The sequence below is a fragment of the Dryobates pubescens genome, chromosome 28, assembly GCF_014839835.1.
Source record: "Dryobates pubescens isolate bDryPub1 chromosome 28, bDryPub1.pri, whole genome shotgun sequence".
Taxonomy (NCBI): domain Eukaryota; kingdom Metazoa; phylum Chordata; class Aves; order Piciformes; family Picidae; genus Dryobates; species Dryobates pubescens.
Window position 1 is genome coordinate 5710646 of NC_071639.1, and position 27226 is coordinate 5737871.

Here is a 27226-nt window from a genome sequence, read left to right on the forward strand (position 1 = left end):
TATCTATTGCCAGGCTCGCCCTGTTCCCTCTGGACTCTGCTCTAAACTCTATCAGCTCCCAGCAATGCTGAGGGATCATTTCAAGCACATGAAGTCCCTAGGAAATTAGGATGGTCAGGTCCAGGCCAACCTGAGTGAACAGCTGCACTGAAAATTGGGTGGCTCTTTCCCCCACAGTCAGCCAGTTGGTTTGGTTTTTTTCTGAACCCCATAAAAAGACTTAAAGCACTTCTTCAGCCCTTGTTAGATGCCTCAGAAAGCTTCAGTGACATGCATGCTAGTGAAGCACGTCATCTAAGAAACAGCTATCTTAGAAAAAACAAGTCTAAATATCAATCATGGCTCATACAGGCAGCAGTTCCAGACTGGAATTTAGTTGTTATCACATAGTTATTACTTGGAAGACGTGTAATTAACTCTCAAATCAGGTTTGTTCTGGCAATGTGTCTGGATAGTGACCAAGAGAGGAAAGAAAGAAGCCTGCATAAAATTTTGACAGCCTTTCTGAGACATAGCAGTGTGTGCTTACACAGTGCATCCTGTGCAGACATGAACTCACTCGAGCTGGGCTCTGAAGTGAGCACCAGGCTCGTGGCTGTGTTTGTGTGACAGCACAAGCTAAGAAAAACACCTTTCTGTAAGGCAAATGTAGCTGCACAGCTTCCTGTTGGCTGGAGTACAAGATCAAGCCTGTGTCTGCTCAGAGCAGGAGCTCAGAAAGTTTGTGTCATCTGGAATATGCAGTATAAACACTCCCTGCAAAGGTTCAAATCTGTGTGACTGACTTGTCTTCTGATTAGCTGAGTCTCAACAGATGTTTTGAAGCTCTTTACCCTAGTATGTAACCCTGAGAAATGGAAATATGAATTTTGCAAACTGAGAAACAGGAATCACGAGGAAATGTGAAACTTCCAGGGATGTTGTTGTATCAGCGATATTTTCTCATTCTTTGTAGAGGATTTTGTTCCTAATGCATCATTGTGCTCATTTCTAGTAATGCAAAAGGACAAACCTGAAAGACATGAAAAAGCTGAAAAGAAACCTCCTCCCAAAGGTATTGATTTATTTATACTACATTTTTAACCAGAATTTGCATTAAAATTCATATATTTTATTTTATTGGAGCAGAGGATGTATTGTGTATGAAAAATCAGCCACATGACACTATAATGAAATTAAAATAGGATTTGAGTTAAAATGTCTCTAGAAAATCCAGGGGTTGTTTCTATGCTTGATCCATTTTAAAACTCGTTGAAGAGTGACACTGAAAGCTCTTTCTTTTTTACCTGCAGAGGAGAAGAAAGTGAAGAGCACCAAAGTGGAAGCAAAAGCCAAAAAGGAAGTCAAGGATGGAAAAGGAGATGGAAAGATGGCTGAGAAGGCCAAGCAGGCAGAGACTAAAACAACAGAAGTTGGGCTAATAAAGGCCAAACCGAAAGTTAAGGAGGAAAAAGCTCTTCAGACTGTAACTAAATCGGAAAGGAAAGGTAAAGAAACCCAGGAAGAAACAGATGAAGATCTGTAAAAGGTAGTAGGGAAAGAGCAGAGAGAGTAGTTAGAGCTGGCAAGGACCAAAGTCCGCCAATGGAAAACAAGAGTGCAGTGCAAATAAACCCAGATGAATCTCACAATATTAGAGGGAGATTATTGAGACTAAAATTAGCTTCATCTATATAACCAGAATTTTTTAACTGTTTGTCATGGCTACAGATTTATTTCAGTTTAAGTTGTTATTTACTAAGGACCAATTTCTCTTAGATAGGCTTCAGTCCTCATGGATTTGCTTGATATCACCTTGTGTAGTGTGGTTGTGGCACAGTTATTTTGGGAAATACAGATTGCCCAAGCACCTATGAGAAATCTTCTTTGTTTCTACTCCTGCTTATGTCCTCTGTAACAAGAAAATTATCAACAGAGGAAATAAAGTATAATCTGATGTGAGACAAATTATTACATGAGGCATTGTCATGTTGTCAGGTATTGCATGACACAGTGATATAGCTGCCTGATGTAATTTCATGTGGACAACTTTCAAATTTATCCTAAAAGAGAAAGAAATGCCATTGCCTTGGTGAAAGCATGAAATCAAGTGATAAAACAATCAACATGGAACAGGGGTCAGCTGTATGCTTTATCATGGAATCAACAATAGTTTTGGTTGGGAAAAAAAACCTTCAGGATTATTAAGTCCAAACATGAGCCTTACACCACCATGGCCATTAAACCATGTCCTGAAGTGCCATGTCCACAAGTTTTCTTTGAACACTCCCAGGGATGGCGAATCTACCACCTCCTTGGGCAGCCTGTTCCCATGTCTGACCACTCTTTCAGTAAGGATGTGCCTGGATATCTGAATCTGCTTGGCCAGACTCTCACAATTTCATAAGCATCAAATCTAGACCCTAGCAGCCTCCTTTCTGATATACTGAACTAGTCTTTTTTAAAACTTTATTTGTATTCTAGTTATTTTTAGATTCTGACTTGAAATATTGGAACCTTTGAGGCATAAAATCAAAGCAGGATCTTTCATGCTGATTGCTGTGACAAAATTCAGCAAATTGTTGAGCTCTCCTGGGAGGTGCAAATCTCTCTCAGTTTTTATTTGCTGTGTGTTTCAGCATGCAGTGGAATCCACTCCATGCAGGATAAGGCTCTCAAAGAGCAATGGTGTGCAGATGAGGCACTTTACTCTCTGACAGCAAAATATTTTAAGTAAGTAGGGGGTCAAAGATTGCAGAAAGCAGCTGAGAGTGGTGGGGAGTTTGGTTTGGTTTGGATTTTATGGGATTCCCCCCTCCCTTCAGCTGATAAATATTAGCAAAGTGATCTGTCTTAACATCTCTGACAGATCACTTTGTAATCTGCTTCAGAGTGTCATCCCAATGACTGTGCACTGAAGCCTGGCAGGTGAAAGGGGGAATGAGCAACTCCAGCGGAGGAAGGAAGTAGCCTCTTTAACTGCCCTTATTGCTGGAGATATGGCAGCACATGTTCAGTGAAAGTTGCATGTTGTACTTTTGTCCTTCCTTTTCCCACCATAAGCCACTGCTGCCCAGCTGGATGCTCTTAGAAAATTCAGCTCTCTATTTCAGTCCCACTGTGACCCAAGGTGAGCATAATTTTGAAGTCAATGTGGTTTTGCTGAGATTTCGTGATCTTGCACTCATTACTTTTCCTCGCTCAAGGGAGTATTCTGCCAGCTTTGCTGCAACCATGTGAAAAACAGAGCAGTAATCACAGAGGAGTTGTTATGATTTCCCTCCTGTTGCGTTGCTCCTTGCTCAAAATTTCAAGAGAGAGGTCATTTCCCAGGGTAAATCATGTGAGATCCAATGACAGAAATATCTATGACTGGTCCTGGTCCTTGATGTGATTTCCTAGTACTCAGACAAAAATCTGTGCCACTCTTGTAGAGTCGTAAGGTGAAAGCTGGAGTGTGAAATTATGGTTTTAACAAGAGAATTTAAACTGAAATAAATTTTTAGCCATGAAGAAACACTTAGAATTTTCATAGTTTTCAATCTTTGCTGATTGGCAAAATTCCCATGAACTACCATGGGCTGCTACAGTTCACCTTATTTCACATACACTCGAGATGTTCTTTTTGCTTGAAGTTTAACGTTCTGCCTTCACTTATTTTTGTAAATCCCATTTATCTGGGGCTGAGTTACTAAAGAAGTTCAGTATTCAGTATCACTAAGGTTGGAAGAGACCTCAAAGATCATAGAGTCCAACCTGTCACCACAGACCTCATGACTAGAGTAGGGAGGACACTACTGCCCACTGCAGGCTTGAACTCACGACCTTCCCATTAAGGGTCTTATGTGCTACCAACTGAATCCTATGAAGAGAAGATTAAGACAATATCATTCTTCTCAGGTACAGTCAAAGATAAGGCTTTAAAAATATCCAAATTTTATCAACAAACAACAATAAACCCCCTGCCCCAAACAACAACAAACCCCCAAACCAACCCACTCAAACACCCACAGTCTATTTTCATCCTGGTTTATACTCCTGTGTTTAAAGAATGGATTATTTTAATATCAATGGAGTGATGCGAGCTGCTAGACCTTCAGGCTGTGACTGTCATAACCTCCACTGGAGCAGCACAAGCTTGTGCTCTGTCCTGTGGCTGTCCATACAGCTTATGTCCCTTGACATAGTTTTGTCCCGTGCTGTCTAACAGTCTTTTGTACAATGCCTCAAAATGCTCCAGAGGCTTTCCCCAACAGACAACATGGATGAAGACAGCTTGTTTTTTGGGGAAAAAAAGAGGGGTAAGAAAAACTGAGTTTTGTGGACAAGAGCTGTGCCCTACAGTTTGCTTTCTGAGCTTAAAAAAAAAAAAAATGGTATTTGTCCTTTTATTGTTTTAGCAGTAGCAGTCATTGAGATCCTATTTGCAAGTGTATTGAAGTCGGTTCCATCACTTTTCTTACTTCAGTGGGTTTATTAAGTACAGATTTGCAGCTACTTGTTTTCTCACCCAAACACTGCTACTTTTCTCAGAAAATTACCACATAGACTCAGGGCAGGTATCACAGCCAAATTCTTGTGATTCCTTCAGGATGGAATCCAAAGCTGGAGCCAGCCAGAATGCTTAGTTAGAATTCCTAAATACAAAAGTGGAAACTATTATGAAGAGTCATTAAGATGTTAAAAGCAGTGGTTCTAGCCACAGCCCTGTGCACATCCTGAAAGGTTTGCCCCAGGTTCTCCAGCTCTGACTAGTGTTCCCCTCACAATTTCCATAACAGGGAATAGCTGCATGTTTGCTGAGCTTGTCAACCCCTTCCTAATTTCTACAGACACCTAGGAAATCATGACTAGGAAGCTGCAGCTTTCCACCTCAGGACTTGTATGGCAGTTGTTCCAACACAGCAGTAATCTCCTAAATGCCTCAATGTCAAATATTACTGATGCTCTAGTGGACTGCATAAGAAAGCAGGTGCTATGATGAGTGTGAGTTACTTGGGAACCTTATTTTACAGTGAAATGCAATAGTTGTGCCATTGGAACAAATTGTAAATATTTCAACATATGCTTAATTTATTGATTTATTGATTTTAAGTTAGTAAATAGAAAGTGACTTTAGAGATGAGTAAGAGGCAGATGGAGATGGAGAGAGGTGTAATTGCTGTAGTCTAGGCAGTGTGCTAGACCAGCCTGGAACAGAGGGATGATTATGCTTAGATAAAGGACCATTGTGAAGTAGTTCAAATGCCAACTAGGGTAGACATTTAGTCATCAACATGAGCTTTGAAAGTTAAAGTCCCTTAGATTCCACTTGGCAATGTGCCTTCTCCCCTGCCCCCCAGCCTACTGAAGAATGCAGAAATGTTGCAGTTCTTCTGCACTCCTTTTCTTCACCATTCTTGATGGCAAAAACCTTTTACCAAGGTCTTCAAGTGTGTTTATGTATAGAAGAAATCAATAGGCAATCAACATTGTTGAAATCAGGGTTTCATTTAGATTCAGAAGGCTTAATGTCTGGATAATAGAGTTTTAATATATACAGATATAATATATGCATATATAAAATATATTTGTAAAGGTTAATGTTTGGAAAATAACTCTGTAGTGAAAGGATAAAGTTTTGTTGCTACAAAATCTCATTGCTACAGGAGCGTAAGTACACAGAGCTCTTCTCATGCTCTCATTCACTGAACGTACATATTGATTATACTGTTAAAACAATATTAACAAAATCCTTTGTTCTCAAACATCATTGACCTGGGGTGCATGTTGTGCCCTGCCAGTCCACAAGAAATGTTGGTGGCTCCAGGTCGCTGATAGCTCTGAAGTTCTTGGCTGGGTGACTTTCATTAGATCTGGACAATAAACTTTCTGAACACGCAAATCAATTGAAGACCAGGGGGGAAAAAAAGATCCCCAAATGTGTGACTACCCCTGGAATGTCTTTGCACTGCCAAGCTTTATCTTCACTGTTAAATAGAAGTTATATCAAATTTGCTTTCTTCTTTACTCTCTTTTTTTTTTCCCTTTCCTTTTTGCTCTGTTAGATCAATATGCGTTCTGTCGCTATGTGATTGACATGTTTGCGCAAGGGGATTTTTATCCAGGTACTCTCCTACGCTGGTGAACTCTGTTCTAATTCTCTTCTGTTTCTCTGAGAGTTTCTGCTCCTTGATGTATTAAAAGTGTGTTTTGTATCGTTGAAAGGCCTCACAAGTGCAACAAAGAGTGTGCAAACGGTTTTAATAAAGCGTGAGAGCTAATGGCTGTGTTATTAAAGCTTTTAATTTTGTGTCTACAATGCATGGATTAAAATTGAAGTTATGTTAAAAGTAGAGCCAATGGAAAGCTACAGAAATTGCTAATTTTTTCCATGCTGCTTTTGTGTGTGTTTTTTTTTTTCCTTTTGGCTGAGTTGCAAGAAGAAGGAATTTACTGGGGCTTTTCCCCCACAAAGAACAAACCTTAACCCCAGAATGCTTCAGAAATAGAGCTGGTGTTGCTAGTATGTGAAATAGCTTAGGTGACCCATCACGTCTGTGCTTCATCTTTTCTCCTCTGTCATCTCTGTGCTCATCTAACAAACAATTCTTAGTCAGAAGAGAAGCTAGAGCTACTGGTAATGATTGTTCATCATCTCATAATATGAATCCATTATGACCTTATTTAATGGCCAAGATTCTGAGAGTGATAAGCAATGGTAATTATGGAAAGACTCAAGAATGGAATGTTTAAGGACTCACTAAGCCTGAGAAGCTTTTAGTCAGTTATTTGCTCAAGCAGCTCTCCACTTCTCTGAACCAGATGTATTTTCTGTCTTTGTATTGTGGCTTAGGCTCCCTCTTGTACTCAGGTCCACTTGAAGCTGGGAAGTTCTAAGGATGTAGCTGAGGGAAAAAAAAAAAGATTCTCAAAATGGGGAAATGGAGGACACAGATTTTTTGTGGAAGGAAGAAGAAGCAGCTTGTGATTTTGTAGGAAGAAGGTTCTCAAAGAATGATGTGGAAAGACAAGAGGTCCCACTAGAAATGAGCAAATTATTATCTCTAGGTTTACAGAGGGACTCATCTAGGCTCAGAGTGGGAGAACAATTAGCAGAACCTTCCAGAGACCCTCAGTTACACTTCAGTTTACAAAATAACTGCCAGTACCAGATGTGATTCACTCAGTTTCTGACTTCATACAGTTGTCTTATTTATAAATATCACAACACAGACTTGCATGGAGATCTTCAAGATCTCTCTTGTAGTTCTCTTGATGTTTGGAAGGAGCTTTGACATATCAGGCCTCTGTTCTGGATTGCTCCCTGGGCTGTTTGATGGCCTCCTAAGGCAAAGCAGACATTCTGTGGGGAGGGAGTTTTGGAGAGGATTGCTTTTCAAGTTTTGACGTTTTGTGCTATGAGGAAACCAAGAAGACCATAAAGAGGAGCAGGCATATAGGGAAGGAAGTCTGTAGTGACTGAATATCAGAAGATAAAAGACATGTCTGTCTATGCTTGTCTCCTAGTGTTTGCCCTGTGTTATTCCAGCATGCTGTGCAAGAGATGTGCTAAGAAATCAGTGGTTAAACTGCTGAAAAAATGTTCCATGGTCATTGTGTGGTCAGGTGGCCTTAGAGGTGAACAGCTGGGGTGACAGCTTGAGCCTCAGATAGTGGAAATCATTGAATTGTTAGGGTTGGAAGGGACCTCAAGGGTCATCTAGTTTCAACTCCCCTGTGATGGGCAGGGACACCTCACACTAGATCAGGCTGCTCAGAGTCACATCCAGCCTGGCCTCAAAAATCAGTCATCATGCAGTTTGAATCATCTATATGTAGGTGAAAGGAAGAGGACAGCCCCATAGGCTCTCCAAAAGTCCACCCGCAAATAAGCTGTGCTTTGAGCTTGTTGACATCTGGTGTTAAATGTTGTGAATGGTGGTTGTGTTGGAGCTGGTACATTTTGGTGGCAGATAAAATCAAGTGTTGCCTTCAACACAAACTTTAGACAATCCATAAGCTGTGAAAGGCAATGCTGAAACATCCAGACTGTGTCTCTGAGGAAAAAAAGGTAAAGACCAGGGAGGCCTAGCTTCGTGGTCTTTAGAGAAGTCATTGAGGAGAGTGCCATCAAGAGCTGCTCATCGTTTGGTACTGCCTTCCTCAGGCAACACATTCATTTCACACTGACCTCTGTGAACTGAAATATTACTGTAATTCATTTTCTTGCATAGATAAGTGTGAAGAAAACACCAGCATACTAAATTCCTTTAATAACCTTAATATCTAATTAGTTTTAAAATCTGCTCTATTTTATCAGTTTATATATTTTATGGTAAATTACATTGTCCAAACAAAGAGATCTGAGTGCAATCCATCTAAGGAATTTAATTAAAGTCACCCTGACACCACAATACTTTTAAACCAGGAATCATTTCTGTCTTTCCCAATAATGCCATTTGTGAAGAAGAAAAACTAGGTTTTTCCCATAGAAAGTGGCTTCACATAGGTATTTTTGTAGGAATATTCACAGCAAATAGGAATTTCTGTCTTCTTGGGTTTATAGGAGCAGTGTCCACTCATCAGATTCCTTAGGCACAGTATACAGATTTACAATGCCAGGAATAACAACACCCTTCAGTCTTTATTCTTTGATAGTGGTTTTGAAATAGCCTTACTGAAAAAATCATATTAATTAGTACCCTTCAGTATTTATTCTTTGATAGTGTTTTTGAAATCCATTATTGAAAAAGCACATTAATTAAGTTATTTGAGGTTTATATATCATTTTATGGCAAAGTAGATCGTTTGAGATGGCCTTTTGCAGTGATCAGATAAAAACTGGGGCCCTTGGGCTGAATTATATGCACTTTTCAAAATGGATCAGTTAATGTATTTTGACAATCACCTGAAAAATCTATTGGAGCTCACTCAGTGCTTTTGTGCTGATTTTACCAAATGAGGCTGAAATGTTGATTTATGCAAATTTTTCTCATGTCACTGCAATGGTAGCTTTCAAAAATTAATGACATGTATGTAAACTGCACACAATGAATTGGCAGAAAGACCTAGAAAGGAGAGTTCTTGCTGAGCTGCTTCAGGAAGCATTAGCTGGTTTTCTTCTTTCTCAGGCCAACATTTGCCCCTGATACTGACCAGTTTCATGCAGATCCTCCTGTAAAACACAGTAATTGTATCAATATCAATTAGCTTCTGAGATTTTTTTCTTTCATAACAATTAAAATATATCTGAGCTATTCAGCCCTTTCCAATAGATATCAGCAGAGTTTTAGCCAGAGATTCAGATAGGTTTTGCTAAACCAGAAATCTATCTCATGAATATCATGACTGCAACAGTAACCTGCCCTGAATTCTACTGAGACATTTATAGACAGCCCTCTTGAGTTCTACTGTATACAGCAACAAAAAATTGCTTTCTGATTTTTATCTGAGGAAGTATGGATCTTCACAGCACATTTTACTTTCTGTCTAACATGCATGTGATAAATTACAGTTTCTCAGATGGATTCCTGAACCACCTTTCCTCCAAAGGATAGATTTTTTCTAATCTTATTTATGTCTGGGCTACAGTTTCTTCGCCAAGTCCAGACACTACTGTCCTAGCATTAACAAATCACTGTGTCCAAATTGCTTTGATCTCCTTTAGGCTGCCAGTAAATGGAAAACTAATACACATTTCTTCCAGGGCTAATTTTCCAAATTTTAACTTCCAAAATGTTAAAACCTAAAGAGGAAAACTTATAAATAAGAGGTGCTGAGACATACTGGTTCTGACATACTGGCACTTCTGTTCTTCCACTGGCACTGATATAGCTGAGGTCCAAGATAACCTTCCCGCCACAGAAGGCCACTGACATTCTTTGGTCCGCTTTCATGGATATATTCCATGTATTTGCTCATTTACTTGATATTCCTAAATTTTGTTCTGAGGAGTATTTTGAGTGTTCTGCCCCTAGAGAATTTGAAATCTTCACCCATGTGGATGGATTTCAAGGATACTAGCTGGTCACTCTTTTGGCTAGTAGCACGTTCTTCACTACATTAACTGAATCGCCTCTGTTTTATTCCTCCTGTGCCGTACTGTTTTGCCGCTCCTCCTCTGCTTCCCCTGCAATGTTTGCCAGCTTGCTTTACATTTACATTTCCTGAGTTACTCTGGCAGATCAAAGATTTGTTTCAGTGGAATGTCTTTACTGTTTTGCTGCTACCTAAAGTGGATTCTTATGTGCCTGTCTTTTTGCATGCTTACCTCAGCATGTGGTTGTGCATGCTGCCTGCTGCTGAATTAAGAGTGATAAGCATCTCTCGGTTCCAAATGTCACAGCCTTGTTCCCTACAGCCATACTGTATAATTATAGTCAAATTTTGTTTTCATTTTCCTCACATGGAAGTTTGTTTTAAGTACATATTTTTATGGTCTTCTACTTTTGGTTAAGCAGCTTGCATTTCACACTATGCTGGACTCACTACTGGGTGATCTTTACCTAATTGACAACAAAGTCTGTGGGAGCACAGATGTGAAAGTATTGACAATTCAGCCTACCTAAACCCATTGCACTGAAGCACCCAGTTATGCTCTGGAGCTTACACCACTACATGACTGTTTCAAATAATAGTTAGACTGCAAAGGAATGTGGCCATACTATTTCCTTTCCTCAGGTTATCCTCATGTTGTTTATCTTATGTTTGCATGCCAGGGCCTGAAAGCCAAGGTGATGCAGATGATTTTGTTAATGTTATACTGCTGAAAAACATATTTTCATTGGAGGAATTCAGCAGCCTTTTGGGCACATTTACATGGTCAGAGGGTAAAAAGTCATCGAAGCCTCACCCTTTGCATGCATGCTCAAAAAAAAAAAAAAACAACCCAAAAAACCAGAGGTAAGAAATTCAGGCAAATTATAGTAGGAGGGAACCCTACAGCCTGTTTAGTCCCAGAAAGAGCTGATAGACTGTATGACCTTATTGTCTATGATGTTTTTCCAAGGCTTGTCTCTTCCATTGTCAAGAACTGTCCTGCCCAAGAGCAGGGACTGTTGTTAATAGACACTGTGGTGAGAGAATTTAGTATGATGCTAGCCATTTCATATACAAAAATATTTTTGGTGATACAGGTATAAATGTGTATCAACATCATAAGATCACTGAATATACTACTACTACTACAAAAAACCAAACCCTAGAGGGATGAAGTGTCTAATTTTAGAAGTGGTAGTGCCTGTATTTGCAGTGGGTGGGCTGCAGCGCAGGAGTTCAACACTTGCCCTCTGCTGTTCTGATAGCAAAGCGCTTTAGGCTCTTGAAGTATTTTTAAGTGTCACTTGTACTTGGTTAAAGACTAGGATGTGCTGTGGATATGTCAATGACAGTGTGCAACTTTCCACCTTCTCACATTACATTTACATGGAGACAGTTTTGATGCCAGTGTTGTTTCTCTGGGGAGGCATTTGATGCAGTGCAACAAAAATTCAGTCACATAAATAAGAAAGTAGCAGGCTATTTGCTTCTTGTTTGGGGAAATTCAGCATGCACAATGGTGGGCTGAGCTATAGGTTTTCATGCTTGGGAAAGAACATTAGAGAATATTATTTTTTCTATGGAGATAAGCATTTTGGTACTGCCTTCTCAACAGCCCTCTCTTCTGCTGCAGAAAACAAGCAAAGCAGACATTTTCTAGTGAAATGTCAAAGGGAGATGTTGGGAGCCATGAAAGTGTTCCAGTTTTAAACAGGAAGTGTACCTAAGAACTAAAAAGTCTTCCCCCTCTGAGGGCAGTACTGTACCCCAAAACTTGCAGAGACTCCTGGATTCATCTTCAGAGTCACCAGCTAATGGTCTATCCTTTTACAAAGAAGATGCTCACATGATGCAATGCTTGACATACTTCTTTCTGCTGAGGACACAAATGGAGGTGATCGAATGACAGAAGCATTTATTCCTCTAGTAATCTCCTGCAAGCGTTCTGAATCCTTTTCAAGAGGTCTGAAAGGAAAGAAGTAGTGGAGAATTTTAAATGTGTGTCTGAGAAACTGAAAATTAACTTTGAATTATTGAAAAATTTCTAATTTATTAACAAGCAATTCTTCCAATAGCTTCAGCTGTCACTTGGAGTCTAAATATTGCTTCTTTACATTTCTATCCAGTCAATTAAAACTAGGAGAAGACATCCACTGACACCATTTTAATGAAATTCTTGTCTATGACTCCCAAAAGCAGCGTCTCTTTGGTCAAACTCTGAATTGCTGGGGACGCTACTGCCACACAATCCCAATGCCATCCCACAGAGGCAGAACAGCTATCCATTATTCCCTGTTTATATCATCCCACTGCGAATCAGAGCCAGATGCTGGCACACAAAGCTGCATCTGTCAACACTCTTGTGGCACTTTATTGTAACTTTGCCAAAGGAATTTCAAACGACTTTCACTCTCTCAGAAGCAGCTACCCAGGGAATGTGTGGTATTCTGCTTCTGCAGAGAGCAACAGATCTCTTTCTTTTGATAGTTCACTGCAAGCCACTCTGAGGAGTCAGACTTATGTGATACAAAAGACACCAAAAGTCTTTGCTGGTGTAAATGAGTCAAATTCCTTGATTTTCATGGAGGGAAAAAAGAATCAATCCATTCTGTGAAGGAAGAGATGCTAAACTAACAAAAGTGTTCTCACACTCGGATTCTATTTTATTACAGACATTTCTCACAGTTCATTAATCAAGTTTCAAAAGATTTGTTGAAGGTGTCTGAAAAAAATCTAGTTGTGTTGTGGAGGATCATCCAAAGACTCAAACACCTTAGGTTTGAAAAGTAAGCTATTTAGAAAGTAAAGGCAAAACTTAAAGGCAAAACTTAAATGCAAAACAGCAATAAAAGCCAGTAATAAGAAACAAAGTGAGTCTCATATCAAAGAGGTAAAAATAAGATTAGGCAATGACCTTGCAAAATAGTTATTACATTTAATGACTCATTCTCAAAACTGATTTCCAGTTAGCACTGATGGTATTTCAAGTGGGTTAAAAACTGGATGCATTATAAGAGCCCTATAACCCTTCTTGAGTGCTCAGCATTGTCAGAACTGAATTCAACGTGAAAAATATTAGAAGAGAATTCTTTAAGCCAAAAGCAGTTTTATCTATATTTCTAAGGCATAGTTGGCATGAAGACAGCTTAGAAACCTAAAAACTATAAGTTCCAAATGTCAGCTTGTAAGAGCATATGTTTCTTTCTCTGAGCTTGGATGGCTTCAAGTATGGGGGAAAACACAATTCCCAAAAGGAAGAGCCTCCTTTCCAAGCTTAGATTTATTAGCTTTTATATATTGTAAAAGAACACAGACAGTCCTAATATATATTGCAGATTTTGCTGACAGGATTTCTGGATGGAACTGTTTATTTAAAGGGGTGGGATAGAATTGTTGAGAGAGCTGAGATTGCATGATAGGCAATGTTGGTAGAAAAGTCTGTCGCTGAAGTCAGCTCCACATGGCTCTGCCAAATTCCAGCTGGTAGTGTTCAGAACTCGCCATGGCAGATTATTCTTCTAGTAAAGATCACTGATTTCCAACGCTTAGTTCCTGTTTGTTGACCATTCATAATTTGTTTCCTTCAGTCCTCTTTCAAATGTTTTACATGTTCCTAAACTGGCTAAAAGTGAGAGGCACTAAAAGGCTTCACTTCATTGTTTCACAGGCTAGAGCATCTGCTCAGCAGCATCCTGTTAGCAAATACTGTAGTCAAATAGAGTTTAGGATTATCTGCATGGACCTACCTATAGATACACCTCTTAGTGTCCAGAGAAGGGCAACAAATCTGGGGTTTGGAGCACAAGCCCTGTGAGGAGAGCCTGGGGGAGCTGGGGCTGCTTAGCCTGGAGAAGAAAAGGCACAGGGGAGACCTTATTGCTGTCTACAACTACCTGAAGGGAGGTTGTACACAGGTGGGGGCTGGTCTCTTCTCCCAGGCAATCAGCACCAGAACAAGAGGACACAGTCTCAAGCTGTGCCAGGGGAGGTTTAAACTGGATGTTAGGAAAAAATTCTTCATAGAGAGAGTGATTGGCCATTGGAATGTGCTGCCCAGGGAGGTGGTGGAGTCACCATCACTGGAGGTGTTTAGAAGGAGACTTGATGGGGTGCTTGGTGCCATGATTTAGTTGATTAGATGGTGTTGGATGATAGGTTGGACACGATGATCTTGAAGATCTCTTCCAACCTGGTCTGGTCTGGTCTGGTCTATTCTATTCTATTCTATTCTGTCGTTTTCTAACGTTGGAGAGCAAGCTGTAGAAAGATTTTGGTATTGTAACACTGAGCACTGTAGAATCTCTATTTTAACACTTATCAACCTAATAGTCTCTGAGGACCATAACCAATTGCTTAATCTCCTCAATGCCTGGGAAATCATGAAGGCCATCATGGAGTTGCTTAATCCAACCAAGCCAGCCAGCTACAGCCTAAACGGCAACTATTTTGGGAAACTAGGAGGCTTAAATGGATTGCAAGTGAGCATCTGTGTTTGACAGGACATGACAACCCACTATCTTCTCCAGTTAGTTGTATAAACCCAGATGATATATCTCTAAAATGTGTGCATTTTTTAAATTGTAAGTGAGCTAACAAATCCATTAGCTTTATAATATACTCCTGAAACTGTGCTAGGGAGGTTAACCATCATGCAAGGAGTCTCTGTCAACTTCAATAGAAAAGAAAATAGCTGAGATCTGTGCAAATGTGCCTTTGAAGTCCTCCTGGTGCTACATACACTGAACCATTATGATGAAGGAAAAATGTATACTGAAGGTCTTTGAGCTTTCTTCTGAATTTTTTATCAACAAGGACAAACATATAGCTTCACTGTGAGACAGAGAGAATTTCCTATTCTCACCCAAACATAGATTCTATTAACTTTGCTGTAAAACAATGAAGCTCAGTTTATACAGAAATACTCCACAGTCACAACACTGACCAGAGGAGAAGAGCATAGGATTTACATATACTATAGGATAGGATAGGATAGGATAGGATAGGATAGGATAGGATAGGATAGGATAGGATAGGATAGGATAGAATAGGAGTGGAATTAACCAGGTTGGAAAAGACCTTTGAGATCAAGTCCAACCTATCTTCCAACACTCTCTAAACAACTAAACCATGGCACCAAGCACCCCATCCAGCCTCTTCCTAAACATCTTCAGTGATGGTGACTCCACCACCTCCCTGGGCAGCCCATTCCAATGGCCAATCTCTCTTTCTGGGAAGAACTTCTTCTTAACATCCAGCCTAAACCTCCCCTCATGCAGCTTGAGACTGTGTCCTCTTGTTCTGGTGCTGGCCACCCGGGAAGAGACCAAACCCCACCTAGCTACACCCTCCCTTCAGGTAGTTGTACACAGCAATAAGCTTTGACAAGATCCATTTCATCATGAAACATTTCCACCTTGGCAATAATTCCTCACCTCTTCTGCTCTGAGAACATGCAATAGAGAGCACAGAAAGACATTCAGCTGTGGTCTAAGCAGCGTGTGCTCTCCCTGCCTTGCTTATGACCACTTCCCTCTTCATCGAATTCACAGCCACTGTGACATTTAACTATGGCTGGTCCATTCCTCTCACCGCTCTTGGTTCAGTCATGTCTTTTGCACGTATCTGCTTTGTCAAAAAAGACATGCAATTTACTGGCATATACCTAGGATGAGTCAGGACCAATTTATTTTTATTTCATCAGGAAATACTACTCTTCCCTCTGGTGCTTCACTTTCCTCCCTCCTGTTCACTTTGTCCTTCAATACACTTGTTGTTCTCTGACAGAGTAAACACCAAAAGTTCAAAAGGCACTCAAGGCCCATACCCATTAAACCTAAACAATGCTTGACAACAAAATCCTATCTCTCTCTATGTGATATTCATTCATATAATTGCTGGGGGCTTAGAGAGCAGTGTGCTGCTAGGCAGCAGTTAAGAGTGTGAAAAATCATATGTGGCTCTTAAATTTAGTCCTAGAATATTTTGGTGGCGTGTAGTGTGATCTTTGTGTAGAAATGCAAAAGGAGATGTTGCCAAACTTTAACCTTTAGCTGTTTTTACAGCCAGTGGTATGAAATGGAGACCTCCAGAGGACAATTTCATCCTAAAAAGGATGCCCAAGATAGAAAAGATTAATTGCTCTTTGAAGGTACCAATTTCTCTCCATTGACTATAAATGGTTCCCTAGGGTGACTTATCCAGATTTAACTGTCTAAAAGTTAACTTTTAAATGTCTGGGTGAGAAGGAGCCGACATGCATTCAGAAACTATGTTAAAAATGCACAAGCAAGGACTTGAAATGACAAGGTTTTATGACATTACAAAAGGTATTATGAGGAGCTGTTTGCTCAGTGAAGAAACAAAGCAGTGTCCCTCTGAAAAGTATGAGTAACAATAATCACACAACCACAGAAAGCACTGGGTTGAAAGGGACTCTTGAAGGTCATCTTGTCCAACTCCCCTGCAGTGAGAAAAGACATCTTCAATCAGATCAGGTTACTCAGGACCCCATCAAGTTTAGTATTGAATGTCTCCAGGGCTGGGGCCTGAACCCCAGCACTTCTGTAGCGTTGTGGGAGTAAGAAAAGGGAAGAACAAAAAAAAACCACAGGGAAATGTTTTCATGAATAAATCTGAAGGGCATTCCCTGGCCAAATATGCCAAACAAAAGAAGCCTAAATAATTTTACCAACCAAACTAAGATCCTGCTTTTGGAGCTGCTACTTTCATAGAATTTAAACTTTGGGATTCTTAGTTGTTCCATGCTTTCCACATTCAGTTTTTCTTTTTTCTCAAGTTTCTCTTCCATCCATTTATAGGTGGAAATGAAAGGCATGGAAAGCTAAGTCAGAATCACCACTACCATACATTGAGCACAAGGGTTGGAACTCATGGCAGCAAATCCTATGACTCTGTCCTAAAAATAACCTCTTTATAGGAAAGAAGAATTTTCCTGGGAAAAGGAAAGGGAAGAAAGAATCAGAAGTTGCCAAAAAATATGGTGGGTTTCTTGTAATCTTTATCTACAGTATTATAGGTGGTTTGTTCCACTATTTCTCATCATTCTTCCTGCCTGTGGACAATTCTACCTTCCTTTACACAAACCAGCAGCTTTAGTTGAAATTTCTTCATCCCAAAAGAGTCCAGGCCATGTATTCTGCCTGGCTGTAAAGCCACAGCTGCTGGGGAGCATTGCATCAAGCCTAACACCACCATATGCTTTAAAGGGTGGAAATTTTAGCCTCGGATCTCAATAGATTTTTTTTTTTTTACTATCACTACATCCTGTTCTTATAATTCCAGAAACTATTGCAGCCTTAGAACTTTCAGAAGACAGAGAAAGCTCACTGAGTTTCTTAATCACACAGAGCTTAACCTTCAAAGGTATTAGATACTGAACGCCTACCTAATACTTAACTCTCATTGATTTCAGTAGGAGGGAGGAACAGCTAGTAGCCAACACCTCTGCACTTTTGGGGCATGCTCCTGATATTTGATCTAATAAAAATCTCTCAATTCTTTTCCCTCTAATGTCAAACTGCATTATTGAAAGTCTTCTTTCAGAAAAAATGGTTATAGATTCATGCTCTTAGGTGATTGTCAAGTACAGACAAGACAGGTAACATAATCATTAAATTGTTTCTCTCATACTGGCAAAAAAGATTGTAAGAGGTGAAAAACTTCTTGGCTTGAGGTCACAGCTGTTTGCATTTAGTTAGACTTCTGTATTATTAAACATATTCATTATCCACAAATTGTGAGAGAATATAATGCAAATAATTTGATTCTGTCAGTGCAGAGCTGGTTTTAGAATCGTAGAATTGTTGTGGTTGGAAAAGACCTTTAAGATCATTAAGCCCACCCATCCTCTAAGTCTGTCAAGGCTGGGGCTAAACCATGTCCCTTAGCACCACATCTCTGTCTTTGAAACACCTCCAGGGATGGGGATTCAACCACCTCCCTTTGCAGCCTGTTCCAGTGGTTGAGAAACCTTTCAGTGAAGAAGTTCTTCATAATGTCCAACCTAAACAGGCCCTGCTGCAACCTGAGGCCATTTCCTCTGATCCTGTCCCTTGTATCCAGGGAGAAGAGACCAAACTCCAGGCAGCTTTGTTTAGCAAGACCTGTCTTGATGACAACATAAAGTTTCAGCATTCTTGGATTAAATTGTAGGCAGCTTTTCTGACTCTAACACTGTATGTTCCTGAGATGTATTTGGACTAATGACAGTTGAGATGATACTAAGTAGTGATAGACCAAATACAAATAACTCATAAATTACTGAGCAGCGATCCCACGGCATAGTCAGAGTCTGCTACATTTCATCGGAACAGCTTATCAGTCCCCTCCATTCTGTTTAATTGTTAGCAGCAAGTATTTAATTGCAGTGTTTTCTTTTCTCTGTTCTAATTATTTTCCTGTGGATAATTCCTATTGTGGAAAGCAAGCATCTACCCCAGCTCCTGATACGTTAATTATGCTAGGTATCACTGTATATGATGCCAATTTATTAAAGGTTATTTGGGGAGAAGAAGGAAGGCTGAATATGTCTTTTCATTCTATAATCTGCTTTTACAGTCCTTTTGCTCTCCAGCATGTACCAATTACTATAATAGCCCATAATTTCTACACAATAACCCATCATTTTCACTGTCCTAGGACTTAGTTCTTTGAGATCCATCATTTAATATTTCTAAACACAACATGCAGGATTCTTTTTTTTACCTGCTAAATGCATGTGATAAATAATGGGAGGAAGTGGAGACAATTCAATTCATTTATTTTTTTTTTTCCCCAGTTCAATTTTCTTTTGATGTCAGGAAAGGCTGCATGACTTCTTACTTAATGTGTAATGACAAAACTGTGAAAACTTAACTTTTAACTCTGTAATGACTGCAGTCTCCTGGACACAAAAATTAGAACAGCTTTCACAAGATATGGATTGAGCTAAGAGTGGCTTTGGAGCTTCAATTTGGCAAGAAAAAAAAAGGCTCTGGAAAAGGATTCTCAACAGATATAGTGTGGGAAATGGGTTTCACTGTGCAAGCCTGTTGTGAAGCTAAGATACATTGCATACATCTCTGGTTGGGACCTATAGCACTGGCTGTAGGTTAACACAGCGAAAGAAAAACCCCACTGATAATTGCACCCATGCTTCTATTGCAACTGGTGCACTTGTCATGCACACTTAAATTGTGTGAGATACAAACCCACAGGAAAAGAAAAAGAATATGGGAGGGGAAAAAAACAACACCAAAAAAACAACACATCTATTCCCAGCTGTGACTTTAATTGGTTTGGTGGCTGAGTGAAAATGCAGCAGCTAACTGATGTTCACACAACCTCCGGGAATCCACACTGATGGAATCTCACACCTGTTCAGTTACCAGATCAAGTAGGGCTAGAAAAGGCATTTTCTGTTCAGAAATATCACTAAAGAAATATCTGTATGCATTTGTGTGTAGATGCACATGCATATGTGCACATATGTCCACATAGGCTGGATGTTAGGAAGAAGTTCTTGGTAGAAAGAGTGATTGGCCATTGGAAGGGGCTGCCCAGGGAGGTGGTGACTCCACCATCCCTGGAGGTGCTTAGGAAGAGACTGGATGGGGTGCTTGCTGCCATGGTTTAGTTGATTAGATGGTGCTGGATGAAAGGTTGGACTCGATGATCTCAAAGGTCTTTTCCAACCTGGTCTATTCTATTCTATTCTATTCTATTCTATTCTATTCTATTCTATTCTATTCTATTCTATTCTATTCTATTCTATTCTATTCTATTCTATTCTATATATTATACAGGTATCAATGTGTATGAGAATGCACCATTGAAAAACAAGATTAACTCAGATCTCTACATATTTAACAGAGGAGAATATGAAGTTACTGCTACTTTTTGCTTGGTGCCTTGAGAAGGGAAATGTAATCCTTCTCCATATTCAAATCAAAACAGCATATGGATTATCATCCTTACTTCACCTTCACTGTTAACCTGCTGGTCTTTCCTTTTAGCTGAAGAGGTGGATAACCTCCTAAGGGTGTTAGGTTATTTATAACAGGCTTGGTTTTGATTCTGTGTTGAAGGAGAAGCATCTCTCAGTACCATTCTTTACACGTAAGTCAGGCACTCTGTTATCTATGATGTTTTTAATACACTTCAAATTCAAGTGGAACATATAGATAAATTGGACATTATCCATGTGCTCTTTACATTTTTTCTTTTCTCATGTATCATAATAATTAGTGATAGCCAGGGTAACAGAATGTGAGAATGTAAAGGGTTGTATTGGTACTGGTAATTGCTGCATATACTCTAGCAGTATTTTTCCTCAAGTAGTATCAACCTCACACAAAAATAGCTTCAGTGTATGTTTGGTGATTATCCATTTAATAATGAGCCAGATCTTGAGTGTATATGAAAAACTGAAATATATGTTGACTACTAGGATAGACTTCTCCTTTAAGGGCTTATCTTATTATCCATTAATTCCATTTGTCACTGTCAAAAATTGAGTTCCAAATAGGTCATTAAGACCCTGTTTAAACTTCTTTTTTTCCTTTTGACATAATTGTATCATTTTTGACACTTTTGGGTTACATCTAAATTAGTAAATCAGTCTCAATTCAAGTTTCCTTTGAATGTGATTCCTTCTGTCATAGAGTGATCCACATCCATTATGCTTTCCCTAGGTCAAGATGGGTCAGCTGTCTAGTGGAAATGGTCTCTGGCCTCTGCTAAGTCCTGAGCTAAGACATTCTCACATGGAATAGATCAACATTGTTGGAGGCTATTAGAAAACAAAACAAACAACATTGCAGGATATGTAGGTCTGAATTCCAGAGTCTAGTAACATTCCCAGGGAACATTTAACTTACTAGTGTACATAAACCCATTGTGTTATGATAGGCTCGAGGTGAGAAGAAAGGTCTTCACAGAAAGAGTAACTGGCCACTGGAATGTGCTGCCCAGGGAGGTGGTGGAGTCACTGTCCCTGGAGGTGTTCAAAAAAGGACTGGATGTGGCACTTGGAGTCATGGTTTAGTTGTCAGGAGGTGTCAGGTGTTAGGTAATAGGTTGGACTTGATGATCTCTGAGGTCTTTTCCAACCTCTGCCTCCACTCTGCACTGGTGAGGCTGCATCTGGAATATTGTGTCCATTTCTGGGCCCCTTAGTTCAAGAAAGACAGTGAGCTGCTTGAAAGAGTCCAGCACATCACTTGCTCTATGAAGAAATTTCTTCCTAACACCCAGCTTAAACCTCCCCTGGTGCAGCTTGAGACTGTGTCCTCTTGTTCTGGTGCTGGGTGCCTGGGAGAAGAGACCAACCCCCACCTGGCTACAACCTCCCTTCAGGTAGTTGTAGAGAGCAAGAAGGTCTCCCCTGAGCTTCCTCTTCTCCAGGCTAAGCAACCCCAGCTCCCTCAGCCTCTCCTCTCAGGGCTGTGCTCCAGACCTCTCCCCAGCTTTGTTGCCCTTCTCTGGACACATTCCAGCAACTCCACATCTTAACATCTTTCCTTTAGGAGCAGAATATCTTTCTGTCCTCTGGTCCTGAGTAGCTCTGGCTCTAAACCAGGACATGTCTGAAGAGGAGTGTCTGATAACGTGGGAAAGGCTCATCTTTAACTTCAAGTAGCTCACATGTCAACACGGGAAGCCTGAACAGAATGGTGGGACTCCATGAAGATTTCAGTCCCCTAAAAGCACATTTGGCAGTCTCACCTCATTCTGCTGATTCCAGCCTTCATGAAACATTTGATTTGAATTTACTTTTCATAACAAATGACTGTGCAGAGAGCGCACTCACTTTCTTTCAATTGTTTCTATTATCATTAGGGAAAGATGTCACATCTGGGCAGAAGGAGATTTATTTGAAGACATTTTGCTGTGCCATAAGAAAGATACTGTAACAAAGCCTTGGTGCTGTTGGATTGTAGGATTCCTGCTGTTCAGATAACCAGGGTATGGGTACGTGCACAGCCATAGAAAGAGTGTTGCTGCTTGTTGCTGTCTGTGACAGCATTGTTTAATTCCATATCCAAGTCGAAAATTCAGCTATCTACAACGCCTTTAGTCATTTAAAGATAATAATTTTAGAAGCATTTTATTATATCCTATGATCTTATGATTCAGTAAGATAAATCTAGAGACTTTATCTATGTCATTTAAGATTGCTGCAGACAAATTGAACTGAGCAGATCAGGGAAGAAAGAAAGCCCACATAATTTGCTGTTATCGTAAGAAAACAATTTATCCTCAATGCTTGGACATGACATTCTTGACACATGTAGAAAGACACTTCCTAGATTGAGAAAAGTAAGGTAATTAAAGTTTGTCTTGTATTCCTTATCATGTAATATAAAAATCTAAAATATTCATAAAAGATGTCAGAATGAATTTCTTGATGACATCTCAAGTGATTTAATAAACACTGATGACAGGAGTTTCACAGTGCTTGAAGACTGTAGCTTGTTTTCAATGAACACTTGCTACCATCTAGAATCTTAAAGCTTCTACTCATGTGTGCAGCATATTTGTTTTCTTTCAGGCAGTAGAGGAAGCTGCTCGGGTCTGAACATGACACTTTTTCTCCTGATGAACACATTCCCATGAGCTTAAAGTCAACACATTTCACTCTTTCAGTTTCTATCAGCTGTAATTAGTCATCAGACAGCTGTTTATAACATCCTGTGAGGGAGGTACTTGCAGCACAACTGCTACAGGACAAATTAGGTGTAGAAATGTATTCATATTTCTGTTTGCAATTACAATAGGAAATTTTTGGAGTAGCAAAGCCCTAATAAATATATAAACAAACAAGCAACCCCCCAAGCCAACCAACCAAAACAAAACAAAATGAACAAGAAAACCCCAAACCCACAAAATCAACTCAAATGAACTTTTTTGTCTTATCTCATGGCAGGAAAAGGAAGCCTACATTTGACATGAGAAGCAAATAAATATGCAGACATAAAGTTCAGTGCTTTTCTGTGGCTGGAGTTTTAAAGCAGCAAGATAACTCTGTGTCCAATAATAATACCAGTAATCTGGATAATGACTTCTCCTGATTCATAGACTAATCTGATTGTCCACTGGGATCACTAAAAACATCCTGCCTTCCTCTCCTTTACATCACGGGTATGTGTCCAATTGGCCACTGCTGGAGTCAAGAGAGTAGACACCATTAATCCTAATGGTCTGATTTGCTGAGGCCACTTCCTCATTTCTATTTATGAGCTCTCTGTACTGCAGAAAACCACTTGTGCTTTATAACTTACAGAGGAGAGAAAAAGGAATAGAAATTTAACTTTGGATATCCCCTTTAACATATTTCATCAAAAGACTGGATAAAATATTTATTCAGCTACTGTCCTCTGCATTCCCATCAAAGTGAATAGAGAGGCATTTAATAACACATGGAAACATTAGAGAAGATTTTTATCGGAGTGGATGGGAACCTGCTCAGAACAAACATTCCGGCCTAAGGGAAAGTTTTTGATCTATGAAGCTTAAGCTTTGGGTGTTTAAAACACTCTCATATTGGATCATGTGGTCAATTTACATGAAATAAATGATTTGCTTCAAACTTGCAAAACTGTAAAATAGAACTTGACAAGTCATTAGCAAGAAGCGGTATCGCCCTGGCATTATACTAACACTGGTGCAATCATTAGAAAACTGCTGCTACAGCACAGAACAGGAAGATAATGGAGCCAGCCTTAAGCTTTGACCTAGGGGTGCTTAGATCATTGCCCCACACAGCAGAGACCACACTGCAGTCCAAATTATTGACTATCCTTCTTCATTACTGATGTACTCAACATTCTGAGTCACTGCCCTTTACCATCTTTCACATAAAACAATTAGTACAAGTTATAAAAGGTATCACTTTTTTCCATCCAGGGATAGGTGGTCAAGTGTAGGCAAAAATAAAGAACTAAAGAACTTAACTGGAATCTATGAATTTAATCAAAAATAGCAGAAAGAAGAAGATTATTTACCTGTGTGCTAATTTTGATACTGTTTTTGTTTTCAGTCTGAACTAGGGATTCAATTAATGAAGTTAGTGCATGTTGACAGAGGTTATGGATATAAATTTTCCATTCTGGTTGGCAGCAAATCGCATTCAGCATCTCATTAGCTTTCTTTGCAATTTCAAGGTGATATTTTTAAAGGCATAATATCTTTGGAAAGTCGTGGCTAGACCTCTGGATTTGTGAAGCTTAGTATCATAGTATCAGTCAGGGTTGGAAGGGACTGCAAGGATCATCGAGTTCCAACCCCCCTGTCATGGGCAGGGACACCCCACACTAGATCAGGCTGGCCAGAGCCTCATCCAGCATGGTCTTAAACACTTCCAGTGACAGGGCCTGAACCACCTCCCTGGACAACCCATTGCAGGGCTTCACCACTCTTCACTTCCTCCTCACGTCCATTCTGAAGTAGCTTGGCTACTACCCATATCAAATCTAGAATCATTCTGCAATGAGATTGGTCAATAGCCACTTGGGATTTTTGCCCTGTCAGGAAATTTGTGTGAACCCCAAATTTTTATGATTTTTACCATTTGCAGTGGCTTCAATGCTTTGATTTTGTCAGTGTGGGGGCATTTTGTCAGGGGCTCAGGTATGAGTCAAGTTTGAGCAGCTCCATGGTGATATTTTGTACAAATTACTGGATGAACTAGAGTCGATACTTGGAAATTCTTTGCCTGCAATCGTACACATGCTGATGAGATGCAATAACATTACGACCATGATGCTCAAATCCCAGTGCTGTCTTCAAGATGATGTTTTCCTCCTGCATTCCTCAGGAGTATACATACCTTTGTAAAATGAGAGGGGTAAGTATGATACTACAGCTTCCAGGGCTCATTAAGATCTTAATTTCTCTTCTGAGTCTGTCGTGACGCATGAGGCATGGCTTTGAGTTTCTGGAGCTGAGATTTAACAGCCTGATTGTGTGTGGACCCTGGTGCTGGTGCATATGACTGAGTGAATATTATATTTAACTACTTAATTTTGTTTCACATGCCACAACAAATTGTTCTTTCGAATCACAATGACATGAGAACGGGGCCTCCAAGAATGAGGAGGATGGTATTTTTAGCAGGGCCTCTTGTGAGAGAACAAGGGGTGATGTTTTTAAACTAAAAGAGAAGAGATTTAGACTAGATAGAAGGAAGGAATTTTTCACTCTGAGGATGGTGAGACACTGGCAGAGCTTGCCCAGAGAAGTGGCAGATGGAAATATTCCAGGTCAGGTTGTTTGGGGCTCTGAGCAACCTGATCTAGTTAAAGATGTCCCTCCTCACTGCAGGGGGTGGGTTGGACTAGATGACCTTTAAAGGTCCCTTCCAATCCAAACCATTCTCTGCTTCTATGAGAGCTGCTGAGCATAAATGTCAGAGAAAGAAATCAAAAAGAAATAAAAAGGCTGCAAAAAGCTGTTACAAGCCAGAAAAGAAGTATAAGTAATATCAGAGTGCAATAGATCTGTTTGTTAATCTTTGGGGAAATGAAGTGAAAAATGTTATGGATAAAGCACAGTATCTGTACATAGGCTAAGTCAGTACAGAACGTCCCAGTTCAATAATACAAGAGTAGAGTTCAACACTGTGAGAGACTAGAGGTGCTTCAGTCAGCAGCTGGAGTCAGAACCTTGTCAGTGTTTACAGTGTGTGACCTGATTGGTACTGGCTAATTAAGAAAAATCCTTGAGGATAAGAAACATAATAATTTTTACTGATATTTCAGAAAGTTCATAATAAGTGGACTTGAGGGACCAGCTGAAGCTCACTTGTTTGACAGAAGAAAATAAGCTTTTACTGTAGAAGAGGCATCATGAGCATGTAACCTTATTATCACAGTATTATTCTTCAGAGTTTTTAGTCTAATGAAGAAAAATTGAACTGCAGACATTTCAACATATCCTTGAGTCACTTGGACTTCAGTGTTTGAAAACATATCTCTTAAAAAGAAATTACTTTGTTTGCTGACAAATGCATTTCTTTCCTATGATATCTGGAAGGTAATAGCTTTTATGCATGGTCTCATAATTTAAACACAAACAATTCTGAAGGGAGCTCAGCCTCCCAGTGAATCTGCTCAGCCTGTTACTGAATTCATTTTCTATGCTTTTGAATCTGTGTACTCAGGTCCAGCACACAAGGAAATGATGCCACCTCGTCTTCTTCTAGAGCATAGTCCAAGAAAGAAACCCGCAGCTATTGAAGGCAAGTTTGAGTTTTATTCCTCCTTTAGTGGCTTCTACTCCTTAACTTGACTCGGTTCTAATGGATTTTGTTTCTAGATATAAGCTGCATTACAAAACTGATCAAACAACTAGGCCTGGGACGTGATTGGCACAATCATATTTGTATGACAAGACCTAAATATTCCTTACAGGACTACCACAGATGGCTCATGTTGTTTCCTGAGTGAAACAGATTACAGGATGGGGGCCCAGTACATAAAATGCTTTGGGTGGTGTTCAGCCGTAAGCTGCCATCTAACTCTAAACATAATCAACATTATCCTCTTAATATACTTTGGATTACGCTTTCAGCTATTGTTATTCAGCAATGTTTCTGTGTATTATCTGCAACAATGAACACAAGATTTCTGGCTTTGCATTTATCAACCCTATTCTTATTGTTAGAAGACACTGAAAGAAAAATACAAAGTCAGATCCTACCTTCAGAAGATTAAATCACAACCCCTGCAATTGAATTACATTGTTTGCAGTCTGATCATATCAGTAAGAGTGGTTGAAATATGCATTTTAATTTTAAAATTAACTATGCCTGATGACTTAAAACTATCATTGTAATATAAGTTCTTGGTCTCTACATCATACAATTTAATAGTGGAAAACACATGAGGCTTTTCATGTAATTGCATAGCAGTTTGGAGTCATTCAGTCACACCATGGCATTTGTTAATCTCTCTCATAGGGGTCTTAGTTCTGTGTTATCCAGAAAGCAATTGCAATCTAAGAGAAAAACAGATGGGATGGCAGCAGAATAAGTAACAAGAGCTACAAGATTCGCCTGCATTTGGAAACAGAAAATTAGAGTTAGATTTTGGCAGAACCTATGCCTAAAACAAAGAGTTAAATTAATTACATGTTTCTCTAATGTGATTATTGTGAATCAGAACATTTGGATAGGAGCAGATACGTGACTTATTATCTCTCTCCCTGAAACCTCTCTTACTTCAAATGA

General features: G+C 39.6%; 1 protein-coding gene across 1 annotated transcript in view; it reads left to right on the plus strand.

Annotated features, from left to right (window-relative positions):
* The window catches only part of TRDN (triadin), a 96997-nt gene extending 70711 nt beyond the window's left edge, over positions 1 to 26286 (plus strand). The window contains exons 10-13 of the mRNA XM_054173987.1: positions 995 to 1054; positions 1293 to 1487; positions 6027 to 6086; positions 26165 to 26286. Coding sequence (XP_054029962.1) covers positions 995 to 1054; positions 1293 to 1487; positions 6027 to 6086; positions 26165 to 26286 — 437 coding nt within the window. The remainder of the gene's footprint in view (positions 1 to 994; positions 1055 to 1292; positions 1488 to 6026; positions 6087 to 26164) is intronic.
* Positions 26287 to 27226: the final 940 nt, after the last annotated feature.